This window comes from Pholis gunnellus (assembly GCF_910591455.1).
Source record: "Pholis gunnellus genome assembly, chromosome: 21".
NCBI lineage: Eukaryota > Metazoa > Chordata > Actinopteri > Perciformes > Pholidae > Pholis > Pholis gunnellus.
This window is the reverse complement of record NC_136548.1, coordinates 17,551,283-17,575,758: the sequence shown is the minus strand read 5'-3', so window position 1 is coordinate 17,575,758 and position 24,476 is coordinate 17,551,283. Positions and strand designations below refer to the sequence as shown.

Sequence of the window (24,476 nt, the reverse complement as noted above, 5' to 3'; positions counted from 1 at the left end):
ACGTGGACACAACTTTCTCATCATGGTCAATTTTCTAATGCATTTTAAAAACCTTTTATTTTTTTAGAATAAATCTATCAGCACATATATGTTTATATTTTTGAGAGTTTTCTGCAGAAAAGAATGTGTGACACACGGATTGCATTTCTCTGCCGGGTTAGTAAGAGGCCTGCTGTATTAGTGTATTAAATGTGAATATGTTTATTTAAATCATGCTCTCCTCTTGTGATGAGCACAGTTTGACTGTTTGAATGTACTGAACTTATTGTTTATCTGTGTTTATCAGGCAGCTGTTTTCATCATAAAAGCTCTGAAAGGGAATTACCAATAAATACGACAGTCAGTACATACACATATTTAAAAGTGTTTTTATGTCATTTATAGTAAATAATATCCAGCTGGTTGGAAACATGTACATACTGTACTTATACAGTACATTGAACTGTGTTTTATTTTTCTGCGATATCAATTAATGTATTCTGACTTCATTTGACTGCAGATAAATGTCGACCATTTATGGACTCATGTCTAGAAATAAAGTGAAATGTGTAATTATAAGTTGTAAAATTAATTCTCACATAATATCTCATTAAATTGGATCTGCAGCATTTTCAAAAGGTGCTTCGTTCAGTTGATCAGAAGTTCTATACATTCATTAAATAAAAGAAAATCAGACGAGGTTTGACGTGTGTAAGCTTTAATTTCATGAATAAAAAAACAATACAATAATTATGCCACTTTTTTTTAATAAATAACAGTTTTCTCCGTTCAGAAATGATTCATCTCTTATTTTTGCAATTTATAAGCTCTCAACAAAGGAGGATTATTGCTCCCTCGACATAAACAGTGCACATGGATCACACAAAAAATAACATGCTTGTTGCTTGACCTCGTCTGGTCAACCCGTCTTCACTCTAGTTCTATATTATACAGTAAAATCTCTGGAAATACAGTTCCCACACAGTCTTATTCTCTTGCTGAGGGGAAACGTGTGCGCGAGGGAAACACAGACTCATGGGAAATTGAGGAATTGGATTGTTGAACATCGGGGAAAGGCTGAAGTTGATTGTAATTGCTGAGATGTCCAGCAGGGGTCGTCCCTGAGGCGTCTGAAAGCTTCTTCATTCTGCTGTTTTTATGTGAGATCTCGCGCTCGTGTACGTGCAGCAGTGAACCACGTCAACAAACCACAGCACGTTAAAATAAATAACCGACATCGTCCACAGGCCAGTGATCACATACAACTTTGTTCTCATTGTTTTCTGCAATGCCACTGTTGATCCTAAACTCATTTACTTTCTATTAATTGCACTTGAAGCACGAGTTGTCTGTCGTACACCTTCATTAAGTCCATCGTCACCTCTTTCCTACCACAGATGTCAACATAAAATTTAAATAGTACATCTTTTTGAAATGTTACACGAGCAACATACAATATATCCATTCTGTTTACAGCATAAACACTTCATAACCATTTCACTGCATCAACATTAAGACCATTTTGCAGAGTGCTGCAGTCAGACGCTTGTAAATAAAACCAGCTCGGCTCAGAAAAGAGCTGAATTTTGTGTCGACGCGTGAAACCTTAATAATAGAGCGCTGCAGTAATGAGTCCAAAAAACAGAAATTAGTGAGCGTTTTGGCACTTCTGTGTCCCTCGTCTTGAAATTCATGTTTTTGTTTGGGTTCGATGCCTAAAATAAGGTCTGTGTTGAACACAAGCTGAAGAGATTTCAACGGTCAGTAAACACCTCTCTGCTGAATTTAGAAGCTTTTACGTTTATGTGACTGTGGTGGAGTTCCTTCATAGCCTAACGTTAGCTTTTTACTTCTGCTGATTGTATTCACGCTTCAAACATCATGAAAGTGGTGTTCACTTGTGAAGAATTATCAAAAACATTTGTTTGCCAAAGAGATTATTTCATGCAATCATCCAAAATACAAAGGAATAATCCTATTAGCTTTTTGTGGAGGGTGTGAGAGTGTGACGCTAACTTCCTGGTTGGCCTTTAAAAACACGTCATCCCTGCAGCACTCCATAAAGCAAACAGGGCCGCAGCCAGGATTTAAAAAGATAAATAGAAATACTAAAGTCCAATCATCCAACTCAACCATTAAATATTGTCCAGGCACCGAAAACAAAAAGCTGTATTTTATCAATTCAGTCGACAGATTTTGCAGATTTCATTTTCCAACATTGAGGTCTTAAAGTTGTCTCCACGCTGCCAGGAATTTAACTCCTTCATTAGTTAACGCTTTGCCGGCCTAAATCTCATCAAATTGAAATAGTAAAAATACTGTAATCAGCCTGTAAAATACCTGAAATAGTTCAGTCTCAACTGTACGAACTGAACTCCTCGCTGGTCCCTAAAACCCCCAAATTCTCTGAAGAAGAATATATGAAACATTTGGTATCAGAAAGTTGATATGTGCTTTGATCACATTCTGTTTTTCGTTTTTACTGTGAAGGAATAGTTTAATACGAGTAGTCTTTTGACGAGCTAGGCTAGCTGTTTCCCCCTGCTTTAACTCTTTATGCTATGCTATGCTAGGCTAGGCTAAAGGTCTCCCGGCTCAAGCTTAATTTTTAGCGTACAGAAATAAGAGTGGGTTCAATCTCAAAATGTGAAACTATTTCTTAAAGTAGTATTATGTGTTGTTTTCTGGTTGTTGTTACTATTTTAGATGCAGCTTAAAAATCGGATATCTACAAAAGTACCGTTTTCATACACTCAATTAAGCATTTCAAGTGCAGATTTATCTGTACTTTCCTCTCTCCCTTTAGAAAAGACTGAAGTAACCCTGCACTGCACTGAACGAGTGCCCGTCTGTCGCCTCCAGTGTTGTCTGAGGCCATTAGCACACCTGGTTTAGGAATGAGGAGCAGATCTCTGATCAGCGCCGACTGCAGCCTCACTCTTCATTTCTGTCACCGGGCTGGGAGCCGGGACTCTTGTCAGCCAGAGTCACGACATGATTGGCCCGAAGACTCGGGAGGAAATTCAGAGTGTCTGTCTGGTCACTTTGTGCTTCCTGTTTATCGAGGGTCTGAGGGTGACAGGGCCCCGTCTGTTTACCTACAGGTGCATGTAGCCGGTCTGAATGACCCACTTTTATTAACACGTCTGCACTGGAAAACATGAACAGTGGGTGCATTTAGTTTGTGTTTCCAGTTCCGTCGTTATCGATGCTGGTATTGATCGCAGGCTTTATGTGTGTGTGTGCTGACAGCAGCGTTTTCACATCCACTGACTGCAGCAGAGGCCTGGGTCTCTGCTATAATGAGGCCTCTTTCCACTCTATGAAACCAAACAGTTTTGTGATGAAATGTTTTGTATCAAATCCATAAATGGGCATAAAGCTCATGCAATAGGAGAGGGTGAGCTACACCTTCAAGGAACACTTCACCCACGAAATAACCATAATGTATATTGATTGCTCATCCAGAAACGGCTGAAAATTGAGTAAATCCTTAATGAATTTGAACGGATTTTATAATTTGGCTCATCAAGGATTTTCTCCGTCTTTTGAGTCTTTGATCAGCGTGGAGGAGAAAAAAGTTTCTCCAAGAAATCAAAGCAACGTGGGATGAGTAATGAATATACAAAAGGTGTTTTTCTGGTAGTTTTCCTTTAAAATGGGAGCATTTTACATTTTTTGTGACAAATTGATGTGAAACTCGAAGTCTTTAAAACACATTTTTTTGCCCAGAGCCTCACATCATTTGCTCTACCTCCACCTCTACTCCACGAGCATCATTCTTCTCCCTCCACACTAACTAGTTGGTAGTACTGCAGCCTTGACATCTTATAGCCGTTTACAGACCTGATTCAGACCCAGAATTGGAAAAGTCAGACAGTGAATATCACTAATTTTTCAACATGTGACATCCCATAGAAAGGCAGTCAAAAGGTTTATGAAGTCGGTGCTTTGTTCATGCTTTAATGCTGCCGGTATCCTTCATCAGAACTGCCTGTCAGGTGGTCGAATAGCTTCAAAAACTGTGCCTGATGTTCTATAACTGTTCCAAAAACTGACAATCAGACACTCGCACCCATTTCACGCCGTGTTTAGAGGTGATTGGGAAACTGAATACTTTGAGGAGCTTTGAGGATGTTGGTTTGCCGCCAGGAGAAACCAGAGTATAAAAGAGCCAAACGTTCGTTGTCTGTGAGCCCGTCCCTTTAAAAAGTATAACTGAGACCTGTTTGGTAACTAACGAGGATCCCAGCACGACTCCCTTACATGGTTACATGGACGTCTTTTTGGCTAAACCCAGAAAATGTTCAGTTGATATTTGTTTGAGCGATGAATCGACTAATTGTTGCAGCTCTAATGAAGCTAAATGATTCAGTTTTTTCGACCGCCTCTAATGTTAACAGTCTCTGCAAACAGCGTAGATTTGCAAACACCCATATGGGCATTATGTTGCTATGAAATGCAAATTGTTGCAAAATTCATAGGAGCTTCACAGATACAAGCTCTTTTTTTACACCTGTGAGATATGTTGGATTGTCTCAGGACTTGCTATTTCTGCTGTGGTTGCTGATTTACTTAACACACACACACACACACACACACACACACACACACACACACACACACACACACACACAGAAAAGGTTGTTCCGAGCCGGGTTGACTTAGATTAGCGTGCGGAGCTTCAGATCATGTGCTTGCTAAGCCATTTTAAGCTTCTGCCATCAGTTCACTCTGCACTGTCAGCCGTGCAGCGCTGCTCTGCAGCCACCGGTTGGCGCTGCACTTAAACCGATTGAGCCGGATTTGGAGAGATGACTGTTTGTGTGATGGTGTGTGTGTGTGAAATGTAATCATCAGGGGGGAAATGACCGCGAGCATATTGCATGACTATGTGTGAAAGGTTGAGGGTGAGAAGGAAGAGACAGACGGAGACAAAGACGGAGCAAAAAGAGACAGAGAGAGTGTTTGACACGGAAAGAACAGACAATCCCTGCAGGCGTCTGTCAGCAAAGCAGATATGCAGATATCATCCCCCCCCCCCCCCCAAATCTCCAGATGTTTCAAGGGCTTAAGTCACAGGTCTGTTTGTCTGTTTGGTGTTTGTGTGACTCTAGGGCAGTTTCCCCCCAAGTCACATCCACTTCTGTTCAACACTAACTTTGACAGTAACCCTGGAAGTTTCTCCTGTAATCATTCAACACTTTGAGGGGGGGGGGGACTTTTGTGATGTGACAGAAGATGAGGCTGCACGTTCAGTTTTTTTTTTTTGTCTGCAGCAGAATCAGAGACTGTTCCAGCCCTTAATAATCGTGACCCGACTGGACAGACATGTTCATGAGGGCGGTGTGATTTGTGGGGGAGACGCAGGGAGAGACTGTGGCTACTTGTGGTTTCAGTGCGTGTAATAGCCGTAGTAGTCTGCATCGCTGTTGCTGTCCTTCTCGCAGACATCTCCGCCGCGTGGAGGCGGGGAGTTTTCAGTGCTGGACGTGTACGGCGACACCCTCCTCTTCTTGCTGTCCCCCACGTTGCCCTCAAACAGGCCCGAGTCGGCCGAGGCCGCCGATTTCACGGACGGGGGCTCGAGCCAGGGGTCCCCCACCACCACCTCCACCACAGTGTCTTTGGGCTTGTCCTGCAGCAGGGGCGGCTGCAGGGCCTCGAGGAGCGAGGGCGGGTGCAGCCGGGGGTTGCCGGGTGACGTGGAAGAAGACGAGGAGGATGAGGAGGACGATATGGGCCTAAACCAGCCCAGACTCGGGGCGGGCTTACTCGGGTGGCTGAGGTACTGAGGGGTGGGCCGGCTGGTGGTCCAGCCCGCCGAGGTGGCCCCTGAGACGGACACGCTTGAAGATGCAAAAGGATGGTCTGGGTAGTAGCTGAGTGCGTGGTGAGCGGATGTCTGCAAGGGGAAGGACTTGTAGAAACCGTTTCCAGAGAAGTCCCCATCGTAGGAGGAAGTGAAGTCGAGCCGGTTGGCGGCCACGCCCTGCTGAGGCGGCAGGTACCAGCGGCTGTGAGGACCGGGGCTGGAGGACGGGTCTTTGTGCTGCTGGCCCACGGCGATGGGCTCGCGGCTGAAGAAGCGGCTCTGGGGCAGGGGGCTCATGTACTGCTCGGAGAGGTAGCCTTGAGGGTAGCAGCCTCCTGCCAGCAGCTGCTGGCTCTCTGTAGGGGAGGGGGTGAGGCGATCAGAGTCGGGAGGAGCGTACAGCCTATAGGCGTGAGGGAGGAGGGAGGGCAAGAGAAGAGTGTGAGAAGAGAGAGAAAAAAAGAAGAAGGTGTTATTTCCTGCCCAAAACCTCAAACTATCTATCAAACATCACACAGCCCCTCACACCCTTTTCACTGCAGCGAGCTCCAGCAGCACAGTAATGTCATCTATTACAATAATCAAACATAGCACCAGCAATTATCCAGTCTCACTGTTTATGGTGAGCAAATCCTAGATTCAAAAACACGTGTTCTTTCTGATTCACTGTAGTTTTTACAAATGCATCTTTAAAAAACAAAACAATTTTACTTACGAGTCGTAATTGTCGCGGAAACCTTTAGCGAAGGGGTTATGGTCTATTTTCAGCTGAGTGATCTGTGTGAGGAATCGGAGGAGGGCAATGAGAGAATGTAGGCATAGGAAAAAAAAAAAGAGAAGGAGTGAGCAACCACGTAGGAGAAACAAGAGAGCGGCAGAGAGAGGAGGTCGCTGACTAATAATTAATGAGGATTACATGCAACTTCTAGTCTTGTTGGAAAGAGTGGGCACACACACACACACACACACACACACACACTCAGACATATATATAGGGACAAAATAAACATCATCCAAACAGGACGAGTGTGTGTTGCATTTGGATTACAGTAACTCCTCCACAATGTCTTTGAACAGCTGTTACAGATATACTATATGCAGCACGTACTGGGGCGGAGGGAGCAGCAGCGCTCAGGTCAGGTGGGGTGAGGTGACTCTGAGTTGAACTGTATAGTGACCCGTGTTTACACTCGCAGTAGATCGTAGGATTGTAGATTAGCGCGTGTGTGTGCATTTTTGATACATGCATGCATAAACCAAAGCCTCTATCTGAACCCTGACATGAATCATTGAAGACGGATCTCTACTCGTTGGTTCAAAATGTGAATGAAATACGGACACGAGATTAAAAATCAAGGGGAGACAAGACACCGCAGGTGAATAACAAATGTAGCTGATAGACATTACTGTGAATCTTCTCAAGTTGATGACTTACATCAAGACAATTATTTTTTGTACACGTTTTTTGATGTTGTATGGTGAGGCATTATCTTATATCTTAAATATGTACGTATTTTCATACATTTCGAGAATAGAAAACGACATTGGATGAAGCCGGGTTCAAAATTCTTGTTTCATTTTGTTGACATATTAGAGTCAAAGGTTTTTACAGAGGTTGTATCTCTTTGTATCTCTCCATAATTCAGAAAATACTGTCAGCAGACAGACTCTCTCCATGTTTACAGTAATAAAATGTTGTATACGTGAGTCTCTGAATGATGTGTGAACAAACCCGTCTGTGTTAACCTTCAGCACATAGAGAGGAATGAACGTGTAACGTTTGTGTGTAAGAGCTGCTGAAGTGGAGATTTATCATCAGAGTCTGAGAACAAACTCATTTAGAGAAAACGGCCTTTAAAGAGACATTTAGTTCATTACAGACATTGTGAAGACACTACAGGTCTATTTCAATAAAGTTTTCTGAAATGTTATGTTTGAATATGCAAATGAGGTAGTAAAATAAAATCTAAATGTGTATTTTAGATGTTTTCTTTCAACTAGTCTGAAAGAAGACTCTCTAGATAGATCAGAAATGATGTTTTCACCTTTAGTGTCTCTCCTTAAAAAAATAAACTAAGCTGATGTTGACCATCATTTGCAAAGAAACAACACACAACACTTCCCTCCCCGATGAGACTCACGTCTGCGTTCTGATAGGCGGTGACAGCGATGAACTGCGTCTCCGGGAAGATGAAGGTCTGAGCTTTGGATGCGAGGTAGGGATCCTCGGAGCCGTCCTCCTTAACCTCCACGATGTGAAGACGAGGCTGGTACTTGTGGAGCGACTGAAGCACGATCATCTGCAGGAGAGAGAGAGAGGGAGAGGGAGAGAGAGAGAGAGAGAGAGAGAGAGAGAGAGGGAGAGAGAGAGAGAGAGAGAGAGAGAGAGAGAGAGAGAGAGAGAGAGAGAGAGACAGGTATTTCTCAGACTTTCTGCCTTTATTTGATAGAAAACAATCAGACAGGAAATGTGACGGCAGAGAAGAAGATGTTAAAGATGATGAAGATACATTGGATGCATCTTAGATTATGTTTCCACCGTGACACACGACAATGTGATTCATTTTCATTTGGTATATCAGAAACATGATGTGGAAGGCGTGTACACGTTTACAAAGATGAACACAGAACAGAACAGGTTTCAGAAGCTCTTAATATAGTAGCAGGCAGACAACAGGAAACAGGAAACAGTACCTGTGCCACATTATTGGTGCTGCCCTTGTTGTTGGTGAGCTTGAGTTTGCTGAAAGACACTTCTTGTCTCATCCAGTGAGCTCCTGTGTTGGGACAGTCGGGGTGCATGTACATCCTGTTCCCTGAAAAGAGCCCCACGAGCAACATTTAACAACATTTAGGAAGTATTTCAAACAACTAAAAGCAGTATTGTTTACTCGTTTTGGTCACTTTAACAAGCGTGGATCTAACATCGGCCTGTCACACCGGCAGTGTTCATGCAAACGTTATAGATGTGCAAACAATGAGAGAGTAATTGACGCTCATGTCGAATGCATCGCAAACATACTTATAATACGTTATGATCTGCTCATAGCTTGAAAAGAAAATCAGTGACTGACCAGCAATTATGAAAGATGAGCTTAAAAACTCATTATAAAATGCTTTATAATGTGTTATGACTGTTGTTCTAAAGCATTTTGAATATTTAACTATAATTACACAGTTCTAGGAGTAGATTAATACACATTATAAATATATGTGTAAATCAAACAGGACAACACAGGAAATCAAACATGCAGCAGCTGTAGATATTGTGGATGCTGCTGCCAATCTTTGTTTGAAACAATAAATCCCGTTTATGTGTCTGATTAAATAAGTGGGAGGTGAGAAGCTGCATCATATTTGACCTGAAATAAAATAAACATGTGTTTCTGCCAACGGGCCCGATGTCGTCTCGTCTCTGTTATATGTGATGCCTTCTAATTGCAGGATACAATCCGGGCGCCATGATTTTTCACAGCGTCACCACAATGACCTGCTAACCTTCGACGAGCGCACCACATAAGTGAACTATTAAATCTAATTGAGTAAAGTCGTTTCACCACAGTTTCCACAACTGTAGCACATCGTCACCTTTCCACAACACCTGGCGCATGTGTGACAACACCTTACACTTTCTTTCATTTATATAATTGTGGTTAGTCGATCATCAATCACACACTAAATGTCGTCTTGCTTGTGTTTTTGTTTTTTTAATTCTCTGAGGTGTGAACAGGAAGAATAATAATGATGGAGGAAGTAAAAAAAAACAAATCCATGTTCTTTACAGAGATGAAAAAGAACATGAAATATTCAAACAATTATGTCCAAGAACAACTCCCTACAAATAAACGAGAAATGTGATTTAATGACCAAAACTTAAAGGAAGTTCAAATAGGAAAAAAAGTCATAAAAAGATACTTCTGGACACCACAGATGATGACAGCGTTCTAACGATCGGAAAGACGTTTTCAGTTCCCTTGAAGAGTTTCTTCTTCACGATATTCCCAAAGATCCCAACGCAAGAGAACGTTTCATGAGCTATTTCAAATCTGTGACAATGCATTGTTCAGATAATTCGTTTATGAATAGTTTATTTAGTTAAAAGGAATAAGAGACGCAAACATAAACCTTCATTCTTTTGCAAAATCCACACTTGGAGATACATGATTTTCATTGGACATCGGCGATGACGTGGTTGATACTTTACTGGTTCTGGATTCTTGGAGGCTGGTATTGATATTGGAAAGCTTAAAAAAATCAGATAAAGATATGTCGGCTGAAAGCAGTATTTTCTTTAAAGAAAAATAAGCAACAATTAGTTTGCGACCGAGACAGAGTCTGAGGCTTTACAGCTGAAGTCTCTGTGGAGACACTCTGCTTCTAAATGACCTCAAACCTGATTTGGCGTTTCCTGCAGTTCCTTGTCACTTATCGACTTATCTACATAAACACTGATACTAACATATCAACCGGCATCTACTCATTATGCAGGACGTCCCATTTCAGAGGTGAGGCTGATTTGAACTATTTTATGATTTATTATCACGGATAAATAATGTAATTGTGTATATTTTGTATTAATAGTATGATTCTGCAAAGCAACTAAAGCTTAAACAAATGCAGCGGATTAAATGTTACAACATTTTCCTCCAAAATGTAGTAAAATGGAAAAACTGAAGTAAAGCTGCTGATACTGATGAATCTGCAATAATCTTATATCGGCCAATAAATCAGTCGAGCTCTCGATGAATCAACAAGTACGTCAACGTTATGCAGCAGATAACATTTAAACTCACATTTCTTTTTAAAGAGGTTGAGTCCTGTTATAAAATGAGGTTATTTAATCCATCATAGACTTTCTTAAAATCCTTCCAACAGTTTCTAATAACTGATGCTTCTTCTTCCACGTTCTTCAGACTCAGACTCTCCCACCCGTCCCAGTCACCTGACTGAACCACACACCTGCTCACCTGTTCCCACTTTCCCTCATCAGCCCTGCAGCGTAAAGCTGGCCCATTTGCCTTAGATTTATCTGAACCCGAACTTGTTTTTAGTTCCTGACCTGCTCGCCTGTCTCTTGGGTTTGTTTGACTTTTGGGCTGCTGCTGGTTTCTGACCGTCGCCTTGAGTAAGTTTCACACTACTCGTGTCACCTCTCTGCTTACAGTAAACAATATATAAAGATAGAAGTACTTTATTGATCCCACATACAGATAATCTCCCCCTCTCCTAGTTTTGTTTTTGTGACTTAAGGTATTTGGTTTCTTTGAAATTATTTTTATGGATTTATAACGAAACAATGGATCAAGACAAACTGCAATACATGTGATTAAAATAGTTTACTGCAAAGAGACTTAAATGAAATGTAAGCAACTTAAAACAGTTCAGAGAGTTGCTATAAATATTCAGTTTGACAAAGATAATCTACAACTACAGACTGAAATAAATCGATGCGGTGTTTGTCTTGAATGTCTAATCAACGTGCAGAATGACTTAAACAGAAATGTCCACAGAAACTTCTCAGACTGCTCGTGCATCATGACGCACGTCTTGGTTTCTCTACTGTGTGCATGTAGGTTTGCTACGATATTGCTAAATAAACCACTTCCTCAGGATCCCCCATGTTTTGCGCACTGAGCTGAAGTCTCCGGCTCATTGCTTGACCAGAGTTCGTGCTCGATCACCTGCTTTGTGTCAGTATTTTGCTTTCTGAAGCCCCAGAAAGAAAGGTTAGCATCGTTCATCGCTCATGGCTGCTGGGGGAACGTTCTTTGAGTCAAGAAGATTCTAATGTTTGGGAGACGAAAACTCTGATTCAACTTTGCACGTTCGTGCTCGAATTAACAGGAAACTTTCAGAATTAGATTCCATGTTAATCGCTGCATGCTCTGCTAATCATCATTACAAAAGAAGGAATACTAAATTAGAAGAAAGGACTTTTTTTGTGTTTTTATCAGAGGTGGAGGAAGCACTCATCTTTCACTAAAGTAAAAGTACCACAGTGAAGAAGTACTTTTAACATTTGACTGGAGTAAAAGTACAAAAGTCTGAGCTTTGAAATATACTTAAAGCTACTTTGTATGCATGTTTCCCCATTTCAAAATAATAATTGATGCATTAATGGTTGCATTACTTTAATGTTGCAGCTGGTAAAAGTGGCATAAAGTATAACTACTTTATATACTTTATGATTTATAATTATGCCGATATAATTTATTTGGGAATATTTTCTATTTATTTTTTTTAAACATAGAGGAGCAAAAAGTACAATATTTGCCTCAAAATGTAGAAGTATGTCACATGAAATGTTCAAGTAAATTCCTTGTTAAAACCTACTTGGCAATAAACCAGATTCTGATTGTATTTAGTACTTTCTCGCTTGTTTTTATTTTACTAATGAAATATTCCTACTGTGGCTTCTGTAACAAAGAGCTTTCATAACATATTTATGTAATTTACAAAAATGACTCTCTAGTTCTGTTTTGCATATTTGAATGTTAATTATTATATTTTCTGCTCCTGGAAATGTCTCGAGTCATAAAAACGGCAGCAAAGTAAAACATACTCCATTACTTTGGGTTTTATGCGTCATGATTTGAACCGTACCTGGCATGTTACCCTCCGCTTTCCCACATTGGACCCACTTGCCGCCCTGGTACCTCCAGTGGTGCTGATCCGCCAGAACCACGTCCACGTAGACGTTGTAGTGGGCGGACGGATCCAGAACGCTGATATTGAAGCTCAGGAAGGGGAACATCCTCCTGGACAAACACAGGGGAAAATATGATCAATAGAATATCTTTGTCCACGCATATCTGTATTTATTTGGGCATTTATTTCGAAAAGGAAAAACCTTATTAAGCTGAAGTTTGCATGCCTTGAAGAAAAAAGTGACTTTTCTTTTTTAGTTATTATTATTTGAGTTGTGAAACGCATTACAACTGGTTTAAAAATATACGTAAAATCTGATTGAGCAACAGATCTTAACAATAGTTCCCTTTGGAATTTGATGCTTAAAGCATTTGGTGGGATATAAAATGCATGTAATACTACTACATTAGGCTTTGCCCTACTGAGATTGTGTATTTTATTTTTTACTGGTTTAAAGTATTGTTGATGAACATTGGGATTGGAGCCAATTTTTCTGCCATGAAAGAAATCCAGAAGGTTCATTTACAAACTATGCAAAGACAAAGTGATCCTCCATCACCGAGCTGCATCGGTGCAGTTTGTCCTCATTTGTGCAACTTCAGTAGTTTCCTTTCCCCCTCAAACAACTACACGTCTTTCTCAAATAAAACGATGAAGATGAAGTCACATAATATCCGAAGATATTCCAAGAGCCCTTTTAAGAACAAGATGTATTAAAGGGAGGTGATTCCTGTTTGGACCTCACGACTGAAAGACTCTTCTTCGCCAGCTGAAGAATGAAGAGTAGTAGTAATGGACGAGGAGATGGCTGACGGTGGGGGTGTATAGGTGAATAATTAATGCTGCTGTTAATAAAAGATGCCCCCCCTAAAGTTGCCCCTGATTGCTGGAGCTCTACATGTTGAACTCTGTTTGAACACAGAGGGCTTCAGTGAGACGAGGTGACGGGGAGGTCAGAGACGGAGAGGCTGGGTTGAACCAAGAGAGGAAAATACGGGATATGGACGCAGAATACACAAAACCTCAGACACTGGTGACAATCTGCATCATTCATGTAAACGCTAAGCATGTAGTGTTGATAGAGAAGCACTTAGTGCTGCAGGATTAATAACCAATCAGATGTTCCCTTTTTTTATATTGTACAGAGTAAAGTAAACGCGTCACATGAATGTGACAATGAAGTAGACGGTTGCATCATCTTGCAATAGTTCAACATTTTCAAAATGCACTCATTTGCTTTGTGGCTGGACGGTTTGTTATCACATTGTCTATAATTATGTATTCAATAATAATAATGCTCAATTTACAGTTAAGAATTTTCTCCTCGGGACAGAAACCAAAAGGTTGAGTTGTGGTTCATGATATACAATTTTTAATTCATCAATCTATGAGCTTGCACTTTGTCACAGCGGCGCTTTGAGCTAAATGCTAACCTCTGCATTGTAAACATGCTCACAATGACAAAACTAACATGCTGATGTTTAGCAAGTTTACCATTTTCACCGTCTTTTGCAACTCGTTAAGCAAACGTTTGCATGTAAAGATTTGACCCTTTGATGCCCCTTGAGTAAAAGTCAGGGGATCAACAGCGTCGTTGTGGGTTATTCTCTGGTAATCAACGGATTTCTGTACCAAATTTCATGTCAATTGATCAAATATTTGAGATATTTTACAGAAAGCTAAAAAAGTCAACCTGTTGGTGGAAAAGACGTGGGATCACCAAAGTCTGTTTATTTCAGTCTGGACCAAAGTGGTCGACTTACTGACGGACCAACAGACTGACATTCCTAAAATATCTCCCTACAAGCATCTCTAAAGCTCCCTGAATAACTCTTATCTTGTAAAAACAGATGTGCTCAGATAGAACCAGGCTAGCTGTCGTCTTTATGCTAAGCTAACTGTCTCCTTGCTGTAGCTTCACATCTACAGACGGAAATGAGAGTGGTATTGATCTTCTCGTCTAGCTCTCGGAAAGAAAAACAAATAAGCACATTTGTCAAAGTGAATTGAAATAAAAACACACTCCACAGTATCTTTAGCAATAAATGAACCCGAGAATGAGACCTCGAGTCATTCACTTCATCCTCACTCATGTGTTTGCATGTAGAACCAGCATTGCACTCTGGGTCTATATGAGGCACCCAGTGTGTAGTTGGTGTTTAATAAATCAGGGCAACATGTTTGACATTCGGCCCAGCTGCTTTTAAACCGACTAATAGCACCTGAGGCTGTGGAGCATTTGTAATGAGGATCCATCCCCCTTTTTGATTCGTTCAATGTGAAAAGTGAGTGAGTGTCGGTGCAATTGTTTCAATATAAAGACATTGAAAGAAATCACGAGTCTAAAAGCGATTAAGTGTGTTTCATACAGGGCATGACTTAAACACAAAAAACAGAGTGAAACAGTGTCATTCAGCTGGTGGAACAACATGGATAAAATCTATAATATCTAAAAACAAGAGTTGCGCTTGAACTAATAATTTGATCTGAAACATGTAAATTGTTCTACATGTTGCCAGTGTTGAGCAAAGTGGAACTGTCGTCCCCCTCTGGATGCACCTCATTTAAATTCAGCGTGTCTCCCTGGAGCACTTCGGTCATTTAGTGGTGTAAAAACAAGTGAGGTGTGTAAAGAGGCGACGCGTTCGAGGCCAGTCGGACACCTGGAGGGTCCGTCTTTGTTGATCAGGATTTTTTTTTCTACATGCATGTGTTTATGCATCAAGAAGTAAAACATATATTTCCCTTACTCTTACTAAAATATTTAACCCTCTTACTCCACGATATTTACTGCTGCCATTAGATTACAAACTTAGTCTTTAATACAATTTCCTTTTAGATATTTGCATATCTGTCAGTATAAATCCTACACACTGTACATACAGTTTATGTACATCATTCAGTATTTCTTTGCACTTTTTGTACAGAAGACATTTTATTTGTATTCTATTGTTGGTGATTGATGCTTTTATATATTTATATAATTTGTTGTCTTTGTTCCTTGCTGTTTATATTTCTGTGAAAGCACATTGAGAGAGACGCAGAACAAACAGTGAAGTTCCTTGAATCTGCACACAAACCAATAAATCTGATTCAATGAAGTCATGGTTGGTGAGGACAGCTGTCAAATGTTGACACAAATCAGTTGTTATAATGGATCAGTTTATTCTTTATTTCTACAAGAGCCCACGGTGACACTAGTCTAAGGCTGGGTATCCAACCTCAATATGTTTTCTTATTTTTATTAAATCCCATGAAAATACTGAAACCTGCAGTAAATGTGTAAAACACATCAATGAGCCTCACTGTTGTTCCTTCATCACCATGAACACACACTCTAGTTTATTCTGACTCGATCACACACACCGTCCTGCTGCCACAAATACTCACTAGAGCACCTAATGTGGATTAATCCACCGCTGAAAATAGTCCCCAACAAATACACTGTTACCTCTGTTTGAGTGATGTTTGATTAACAACTACAGTGACTGTTTAAGGAAGTTATTTAAACTTGGATGTCATATTGAAACAATACTTCTGACACCTCTCACATATTAATATATCAACACAACTAAATATCAAAAGACTGTTAAAACATCCGAACACTATATCTTTGGTTTATTGTATTGACTACATTTCAATGCAAATGTTATCTCTGCAAAACTTGAACTTTGCATTTTTTAAAAGGTTTCTTTAAATTTGTCTTGAGCAGAAATCCTCAAAAAGAAGCTCCACAAGTCAGACATTAAGAATGTATTCTGGATTGGGCCTTCGAATGGCTGCTTGTAGACTGAACACACACACACACACACACACACACACACACACACACACACACACACACACACACACACACACACACACACACACACACACACACACACACACACACACACACACACACACACACACACACACATACCAGTAAGACAAAACCCTGCCATGAGCCGTCCCAGTTGGGTCTTTTTGGCAACATGGCGAGTCCAGTTTAACAATCAATCACAGTTCTCTGTGAAACAGAACCGTGGCAGCAGCTCTTTTAGTGGCTCTTAAACAACAGGTGAACCGGCTCTTCTTCCACTGCAGAGTTTAATACAAGTGAAAACAGAAACTCTGCTGTACAGCACATGAATGCATCAACCCTCCCACGCTGTGTGAGAGTAATCTAGAAAGTGGATGAGCAGTTATCTTTTGGTTTTTGCTCCAGTGATATTGTCGATTCACTTATACGAAGCCTTTTATAAGAAATCAAAACTCGACAAAAGGGGGGAAACCATAGAAAACACAACACAGAGGGGTATTAGCATGCGGGGGCGGCACTCAGGCACATTGACAGAGTTCAGTCAATGTGGTGGCGGCGTGGTAATGAAGCATAGACAGTAGCTCTGCTGCTTTCTGACTCGTTTGACACATTTTTCTATTGTTGCGTGACGGTTTCAATCACGAGGAAAACGGCTCGGTCTGTTCGCAGTAGACTCACGCACAAGAAAGAAAACATGGACTAGGGAATCAAACCTGCAGCTCTTCATCCACCAGACGTCTGATTCACTGGAAACCTTGACGGTGACGACAACCGGCTGGTACTCCCTCAGCCCAATCCAGATGTACGCACATCAATACTCATAACTGTAGTCCTTTTTTTTTATTTGATTTGTTGTTTCAGACAAAATACCATAGAAACAGATGAGTGTGGTGAACCAGCCAGTAATACAGAGACGGTACGGCTGGTGGTGACATTTAAGAAATACAACAAAAATCAAAATAAACTGTGTGGATGTTGGTGGAAGAGAGAAGAAGGGGGGAGGGTTGGGTAGGCAGAGGGGAAACCATGTGTGGGGGGGAAGAGAAAGGGAAAAGGAAAGAGCAGAGGGAGGGTTTGTCCGGGGGATGCACAGCGAAAGCTCAGAGAGGAGAAGAGGAACTGGATATTCACCAGGGAGAGGACTTTTCTACATGAGCGCACCCGCTGATTCATCCGGACAGGAGTTCAGGTCCAGTTTTTGTCACCGTGCGTACGCTTGATCATCTGTGACGAAAACATGCCAGTCTACAGCTGCTGCCGGACACAAGCACTCCTTCTGCACAGACACTCTCGCTGTTGTATTGACTTATTGCAGAGGAATTCAGGGACTAGACGCGTTGAAATTTCTGTTTTTTAGTGCAGCGTGACATCTGATACTATAGTTTCATGCTTCATTCATAGTCAAGGATATGACTGACGTTATTCTGTATTTTTGTTATCAACAAAACAATGTTTGTCTTTTTACCACCACTCTCAGACTAGCTCACTGTCTATGACACCTCAAGGCCATTTGTTCCTAAACGGGTCACGAATATGTAGTTGGATTTTGAAAGCAGGCTCTGTGGTTTCCTTAAACAGATGGGCACTGCAGTTTTTGATGGAATGCTTCTCAAACAAGGAGAAATAGTGCATTTGTTGGGGACCATTAATCCACATTGGGTGCTCTAGTGAGTATTTGTGGCAGCAGGACGGTGTGTGTGTGAGTCAGAATAATGTGTGGGTTCATGGTGATGAAGGAGCAACAGTGAGGCTCATCAAGGTGTTTTGAATGGAGCTCTATGACTCAGAGGAAGAAGAGAGATCATATGTAACTTGTTGGTCGGATCAGTTCGTTGTTAGTTTTGGGATTTTCATGGGATTTGTTGGCATTTTTGCTGAAAAATAAAACTGGCTTCGTATTTGTTAGGCCGCCCCCTCTTAGACAAATTCATTGTTTTAGTCTTTATTTTCTTCATGCTGAATGACTTATTTCCATTTTTTGCACGATTCTTTAAAGGGAAACTTAGTTTGCGTTCCAAATCTTGTACTTTTTCCTTTTTAACTTTTAGTACATACTGCAGCTTAGTACGTACAGCTGCATGCATCCATCTGGGACAGACTACTTTTTCATAACATTGCACCTTGAACTTTGATCCTCTTTTGCTGTGCAAAGGATTGTGGGTCAGAATAGCCAGAGAAGCTCATGCCTGCTGCCAGATGTGACCGGATGTAGCAGAACATCCTGGTATTTTTGGCATACTGCATTTGACAGATTATGTTTTGGTAGATACAAAATATTGTTCTGGCACACTACTCAGTGGACCAGTGTGGTCAGTTTTACAGATTGTCGATTAAATGAACTGATCGATAAGCCGACAAATCGGTATCAGTGTTAGTCGACTAAGAGTCTCTCTAGTCACGATCAGCCTTCACATTTGGTATTTAAGTAATCACAACAAATGATTAGTTTATTGATCAGTCCAGTCAGCCTCAATGTGTTTATTAACCCTCTTAGAAACCAAATATAGAGACACAATGAAATAACGTCGTTGAGGCCTGTGGCTCAAACAGCGGTGGACTTCACCACTCAATTATTAGAAGAGCTATTTCCACGGTAAGAGGAAGGACTCGTTTGGTTATCAGTAAATATATTGGCACTAGATGATTCTGTGAAAAGCTGCACATGCACACATAAACAGCTGAACAGGAAGTGACAAGTCATACTGTTAAAACCTTGAAACAGTTGCACTTCTGCTTTTTAGACAAACACACAGGACGATAATTAACACACGAGACTTCCAAACATTCCTTAACTTAAAACAGCTCTCGTGATAAGAGATGTAATTCTTCCATTTGTTCTCTGACATGTTTGACATCACTGCATTACTTTGCATTGAAATGTCTGTAGCCGGGCACAACAGAGAACACGCCCACTCTAATTTCCATGTTGATGTCAAGTGATCATTTCCAAAACATGACCTATACTTTGGAAAGAAACTTGATTTGTAAATGGGTGGTGTTTTACTTTGTAGGACTTAACTAAGCAGTTCCAATCCATTTACGCACCACACATTCACATTTTAAACTATGTTCGAGTAAATATTTTAAATTAAAACTTAATATGTGCCGTAGAAGAGCAGAAACTTAAGATGCTCCAAATATGTTGATTATTCTGCCACGATAATTCTGCAAAACTTCTCCTCATAGCAGTACTTTCTGATTTGCACTTATGCTGTTATTGGTAAATAATAAATAAATCAAAAGATGATTTTCAGACTCATAGCTTGCACTCAGTGGAGCAGAGAGAGCAGAGGAGCATAATTCCTCTTAGTCTGAAGTTTAGCTCTGCATTATTTCCCTGAATGGTGAGAACAGTCAGTCCTATCTCCTTCCTAGAACACAGGCTGGATGACTGTGCAGAACTTTGTCAGCATGACTTGCGACTTATTATCATTATCTTTAAATCTGTAAACGTTTTTTTTTCTCGAGTACAGGCCCATTTCAGGATTGTGACATATACATATAATATATATAATTGTCTTTACGAAATCAATAAATATTTAATGATTTTCAGATAAAAAAAAGTCCCCTTTAAATGAAAGTGCTTCTTAGAAACCACGGCAGGGAAAAGTTCCACCTCTTGACTCACATCTAAACTGAGCACACAGGTGTGGGATCGACACGCTGGTCAATCAAATGAACAGGAAAAAAAAAAAAGCTTCACTTTCTCTTTTCAGTTTGAGTCACTTGATTTCCTGTTTCACTATATTAGAAAAATCTGACTATGTTGCATCTGAAAAGCCTCTTTGTACCTGTTTTCTCTCCATCATTATCTTTCGTTCTCGTGGACGACAGAACGCGTCGCTGTGTTTTCGCATCGACCTCGCGCCCCGCTGCGTGCAGCCTCCATGAACTTTGTGCACGAGTCAAACAGCAGAACTCAGATGGCCTCAACTAGAGTGGGGATCTGAATTTAGCTCATGAGAAGTGCAGATGAATCCCCCCACCCCCTTACTCACTCACCCACCCCACCTTTTGCTACAGGCCATGAAAAATGATTTCAAAGCCCAGATGTGGTGCGCGAGCAAAACTTGTGAGAGATCTGTCGGGCGTGCAGGCTGAAGAAAGTAGAGGCATAAAAAATGAGAATCTAGTCTTTTACTTCCTGAACTTCAAAGGTGCCTCACCTCCTCCGCGTGGCCATCTAAAGGCTCAGCTGTGTTTGACCCTTCTCTTCTCTACACTTTTCGTCTGGAGCTTCTTTCAGCTTCTCTCCTATAGATTCCAGGGTTTTGATTAACATTGCAGACCCTCCGACTTCTCTCTAAAATCACAGCAAAATTATATAGGAGCTGGAACCCAAGATGAAACTTTAAGGAGGATGTTGCCTCTGATATTGAAAACTTTTTCTTTCTTTTTCTGGTACTGATCCTCTGCTGAAAACTCCTCCAGAATCTTGCAGGAGTCTTTGTTGTATTTTGAAGAAGTCTCCATCACTTATTGTGCACGTGAGCAAGGGAGGGGGAGATAAAAGGGAGATAACATTTAGACATTTTCGTAATATGAGGTTTGGGTTTTTTGCGCAACATGAAAATTAGCTTCTTTTTTTTGGTCCCATGCATGCGGAAGGATAACACCTCCGCGCCCATTTCACCGAACCCTTTGTCACTGCGGGTAGTTTTTTACACTTTTGTGCAGAAAAGTCTGACAAGTTAGTGAGCACTGAGAACAAAGGGCCACTTCAAAACCAAGTAAACAAACAATAAATACAAGGTGCTTTTGTTTGTAATAAGTGAAAAATGTGCCAATGGGACAAGTGAAAAATAGATATTAAAGATGTATTGTCTAAAAATAAGTCACCATAGTTCAGTGAAAATTCACTTGGTAAGGTTTGTTGAAATAAGACCTTTTAAGATAAAACAAAATCTTGAAACTAGTTGGGAAAACTCATTGTGAGCTGTATTTCACTGGTATTAGAAAGTGTTGTGTCATAATATAAACTGTGATGCTCAAAAGTATATTTATTCACTTAACAAGATATTAAATATGTATTAAGAAGTCCCCATAGCTCAGTGAAATGTTACTTGTTGATGATACGTGTAATGAGTTATTCTGACGCGTAATTAGATTAGACAAAATGGTGAGATGTTGTGTGTGTGTGTGTGTGTGTGTGTCTTTGGGGGAGCTATGTATTGAAATTAAAAACCTTGCCAAGTGTTTTTATTACATGTGTTTACCAGGACTGGTTATGTCAATCTACACACACACACATACATTTGCAGAAAAATAAACAAAAAACACACTTTGTGTTGCAAATTTGTATTTATGATCTGAAACTGTAACTGCTTTCACAAAAACTCTCAAAATCTCCAAACAGCTTAACATTTCTAATAAATGTTCTTAATGCAATAATGTCACTGTCTTCTAATAATCCATATAACTATGATGCAATAAGGTGAAGCATGGGAACAGAGCATCTTGCTTTTTTTGTTAAAGTTTCAAAAAGAAAAAAGAAGATGAAATGTCAAGAAACTTCAAAGATGCACAATGTAATGTAAGTGACTCTGACAGGTGAACCTGCAGTCAACCAGAGAGTGAACTAAAGAAACCATGCAGGTCAGAGGGCAACGTGTTCCAAGACTGTAACGTGCAGATTAAAATGTAAACTCTGGTTCCAAATCTGTGAATCAAACGTGCAAAACACATTTAAAAAAAATGACAATTCGAGTCAGAGTATTACAAAACAGAGAGATGGAAATATCGGTGTCCTATAATGTGACAGCACACTTGTTCTCTGCTCATGAGAAACCTCCGGCCTGAAACCTTCTGTCAAACACAAGTGTCGCGCATTAGTGAATTAATCCTCGTGGACGTGGCTGCATGTTAATGCTCGGTGACCCGTCAGAGAGGCCCGGCAGCGCCGCTGTCTCCCCCCTCTATCTCCCCCCTCTCACTCTACCTCTCTCGCTCGCTCGCTCTCTCTACGGAGCTCTCAGACGCTTCTTCACGTTTGTTTTGTGTATTTTTGATTCTCTATTTTAGTATCGTCGCTTCTACAGCCGCCTACTTGAGATGAGGTTGAGGTTTATACCAACAAGTTTCCTTCTTTATCACATCTCAAGAAGCCCGTTTGCGCGCAGAGATAAGACATCTCAGTTTGATTTGGCTCTGATTTTAATTTAGCTGAGCTTATTAATATTCAAAAGCACAGGGAGATGAGTGTTTAACAGATATTTGACGAGAAATAAATTAAACATATTTAAGACGTTGTGGAGTAAAGTATAGTGAGTAAGAAGTCATAACAATGAACTACAAAAGATGTCGAATAAAATGTATTTGCCTCCTTTTTGGGGGGTTGAACTCCCGCTGTGTTACAGTGAAGGGACCCCTGTGCCTTTAGAGGTTAAGCAGAGGTGTCAAAATGTTTTGCAGCAACTCAGCCTGCAACTGATATTAGCTCCACTTCATCGTTTCTCTGGAGCAACTTCTGCCCCAAGCATTTTTATTTTTACAAAAAGAAACAACAAAAAGAGAGGGAATATTCAAGAGTAATGAGAGAAAGGACTTTTTTTTATCAAGTATTTGAAATTAAACAGCACCATTCTTGGGATATATTTTAAAATGAATTCCTGTAAGTAGGTTAATTTCTGTTCATAGTCTAATTATGACTCAGCTCTGACCAATTTTGCGCAAAAGCGTGTCATGCTAAACATGTTCAGAGGTCATTCTTATCAATTTAAAAAACAAAAACAAAGCTACAGACGCTCCTTCAACTGATGCCTGCAGAGTAAACAGGAGCCAAAACTATCAGTGATCACCACGACGACAAGGTTATAAAGTGATATTAGTTCTCAGAAAAACTGCCTTTTAAACTGGAAGTTACTGCAGCTGCTCGACGTTAAGATAACACCGGTGGTGAGTTGAGTAGAAAGTGTGTAAAACCAAAAGGACAGCGGTGCGTAATTCATTTCTGACCATAACAGAGAGCGACCAGCTTTTAAATCAGTTGGAGCTGTCTGTCGGACTTACCTCCCCTGTTTGGTGATAATCATCTCCGTTTGGAACTTGTGGAACTTGGCCCACAGCGGGTAGTTATTGAGCAGAGCCTGGGTCTTCCCGCACACCTGTAGCCCAGGTAACGGGTAGAGAGGCGGCCGTTGGAAGCCGTGCTGAAAGCTCACCGGGTAATTCTCCGGAGACGAAGAGTACAAGTCTTTAGCCCCGGTGGGAAACCCATCTCCTGCCGTCGGGATATAACTCTGCCCGGCTCCGCTCCTTGGCGGCGAGCGCACGCCACCGTACGGGCAACTGCCGAGGGTCTGCGCGTAAAACCTGCCGGACTGCGTTCCGTACCCTCCCACCGCCTGGTCCGAGTGGTACGGCAGAGCCAGAGCGTCCTGCCCGCTCGGAACAGAGTCCGGGTAGTAAAACCTCGCATCCTGGATCCCCATTTTAAACTCGGCTAGGTCCTTGCAGCCGCCGCGGTGGAGATGACTGCTGATGTCGGGGTTCTTTCCGAAAGTTTGCGTTTCAGTCCCATTCAACATGCTGAGGTAGAGGTTGCCACCTATGCCGCCCATTTGCAGCCCCACTCCCGGTGTGTGCGTAATGTCATAAGGCTCCGCTTCTGCGTCCAGTTCAATAAGAGCATGAACAATAAGAAATAATAATGATAATAAAAATCACAAAACAGCTGGACTGTTATCCTCACTTATGACTCACTGACATGCCACTTTAAAATGCTGCGTCTCGGTCGGTCTCAGCCTGTGATTTAAGATACAAAACCATCAGCTCACCGTCATCAGACTGTTCATCTATAAACTTTTTTTATTACCCAGCAGCTGATTGTCTTATCTGTTTTTTTACGCGTGGAGTCGCTACCAGTGACTCAAACACACGCTCGCTTTTCGAACCTACGATATATACATTTAGTGAGCGCTCATATCTCGGAGGTGTGTCCGAGGCAGAGGCGGGACGTGATAGGCTCCAGATATGAACGAGCCATCCCCTCATCACATAACGGAGCACAAATCACACACACACTGCCCTTTGGAAGAAAAAATAAGAAGACTATATTTAGGTTTATATACTATAAGAAGGATATTATTTAGGATTAAGACATTACAGGAAATAACACGTACAATTGTTGGCCACATGTTTGGAAATTATCTTGCGTTTTATTTAATTAAGGGGTAACGTGTGCACATTAATTATCAATGTTGATATTGTTTATCATAATAATTGGATGGTGAA

General features: G+C 41.0%; 1 protein-coding gene across 1 annotated transcript; it reads right to left on the bottom strand.

The window, feature by feature from the left end:
* Window positions 1-5,351: 5,351 nt before the first annotated feature.
* tbx21 (T-box transcription factor 21) lies at window positions 5,352-24,077 on the bottom strand. Its single transcript, XM_079183228.1, has 6 exons — window positions 23,253-24,077; window positions 12,398-12,552; window positions 8,489-8,610; window positions 7,936-8,094; window positions 6,510-6,571; window positions 5,352-6,197 (listed from the first exon to the last, which is right to left on the bottom strand). Exons 1-6 carry the CDS (start codon window positions 23,801-23,803, stop codon window positions 5,375-5,377), a joined length of 1,872 nt encoding a protein of 623 aa, XP_079039354.1. The 5' UTR covers window positions 23,804-24,077; the 3' UTR covers window positions 5,352-5,374.
* Between the last annotated feature and the right edge of the window lie 399 nt (window positions 24,078-24,476).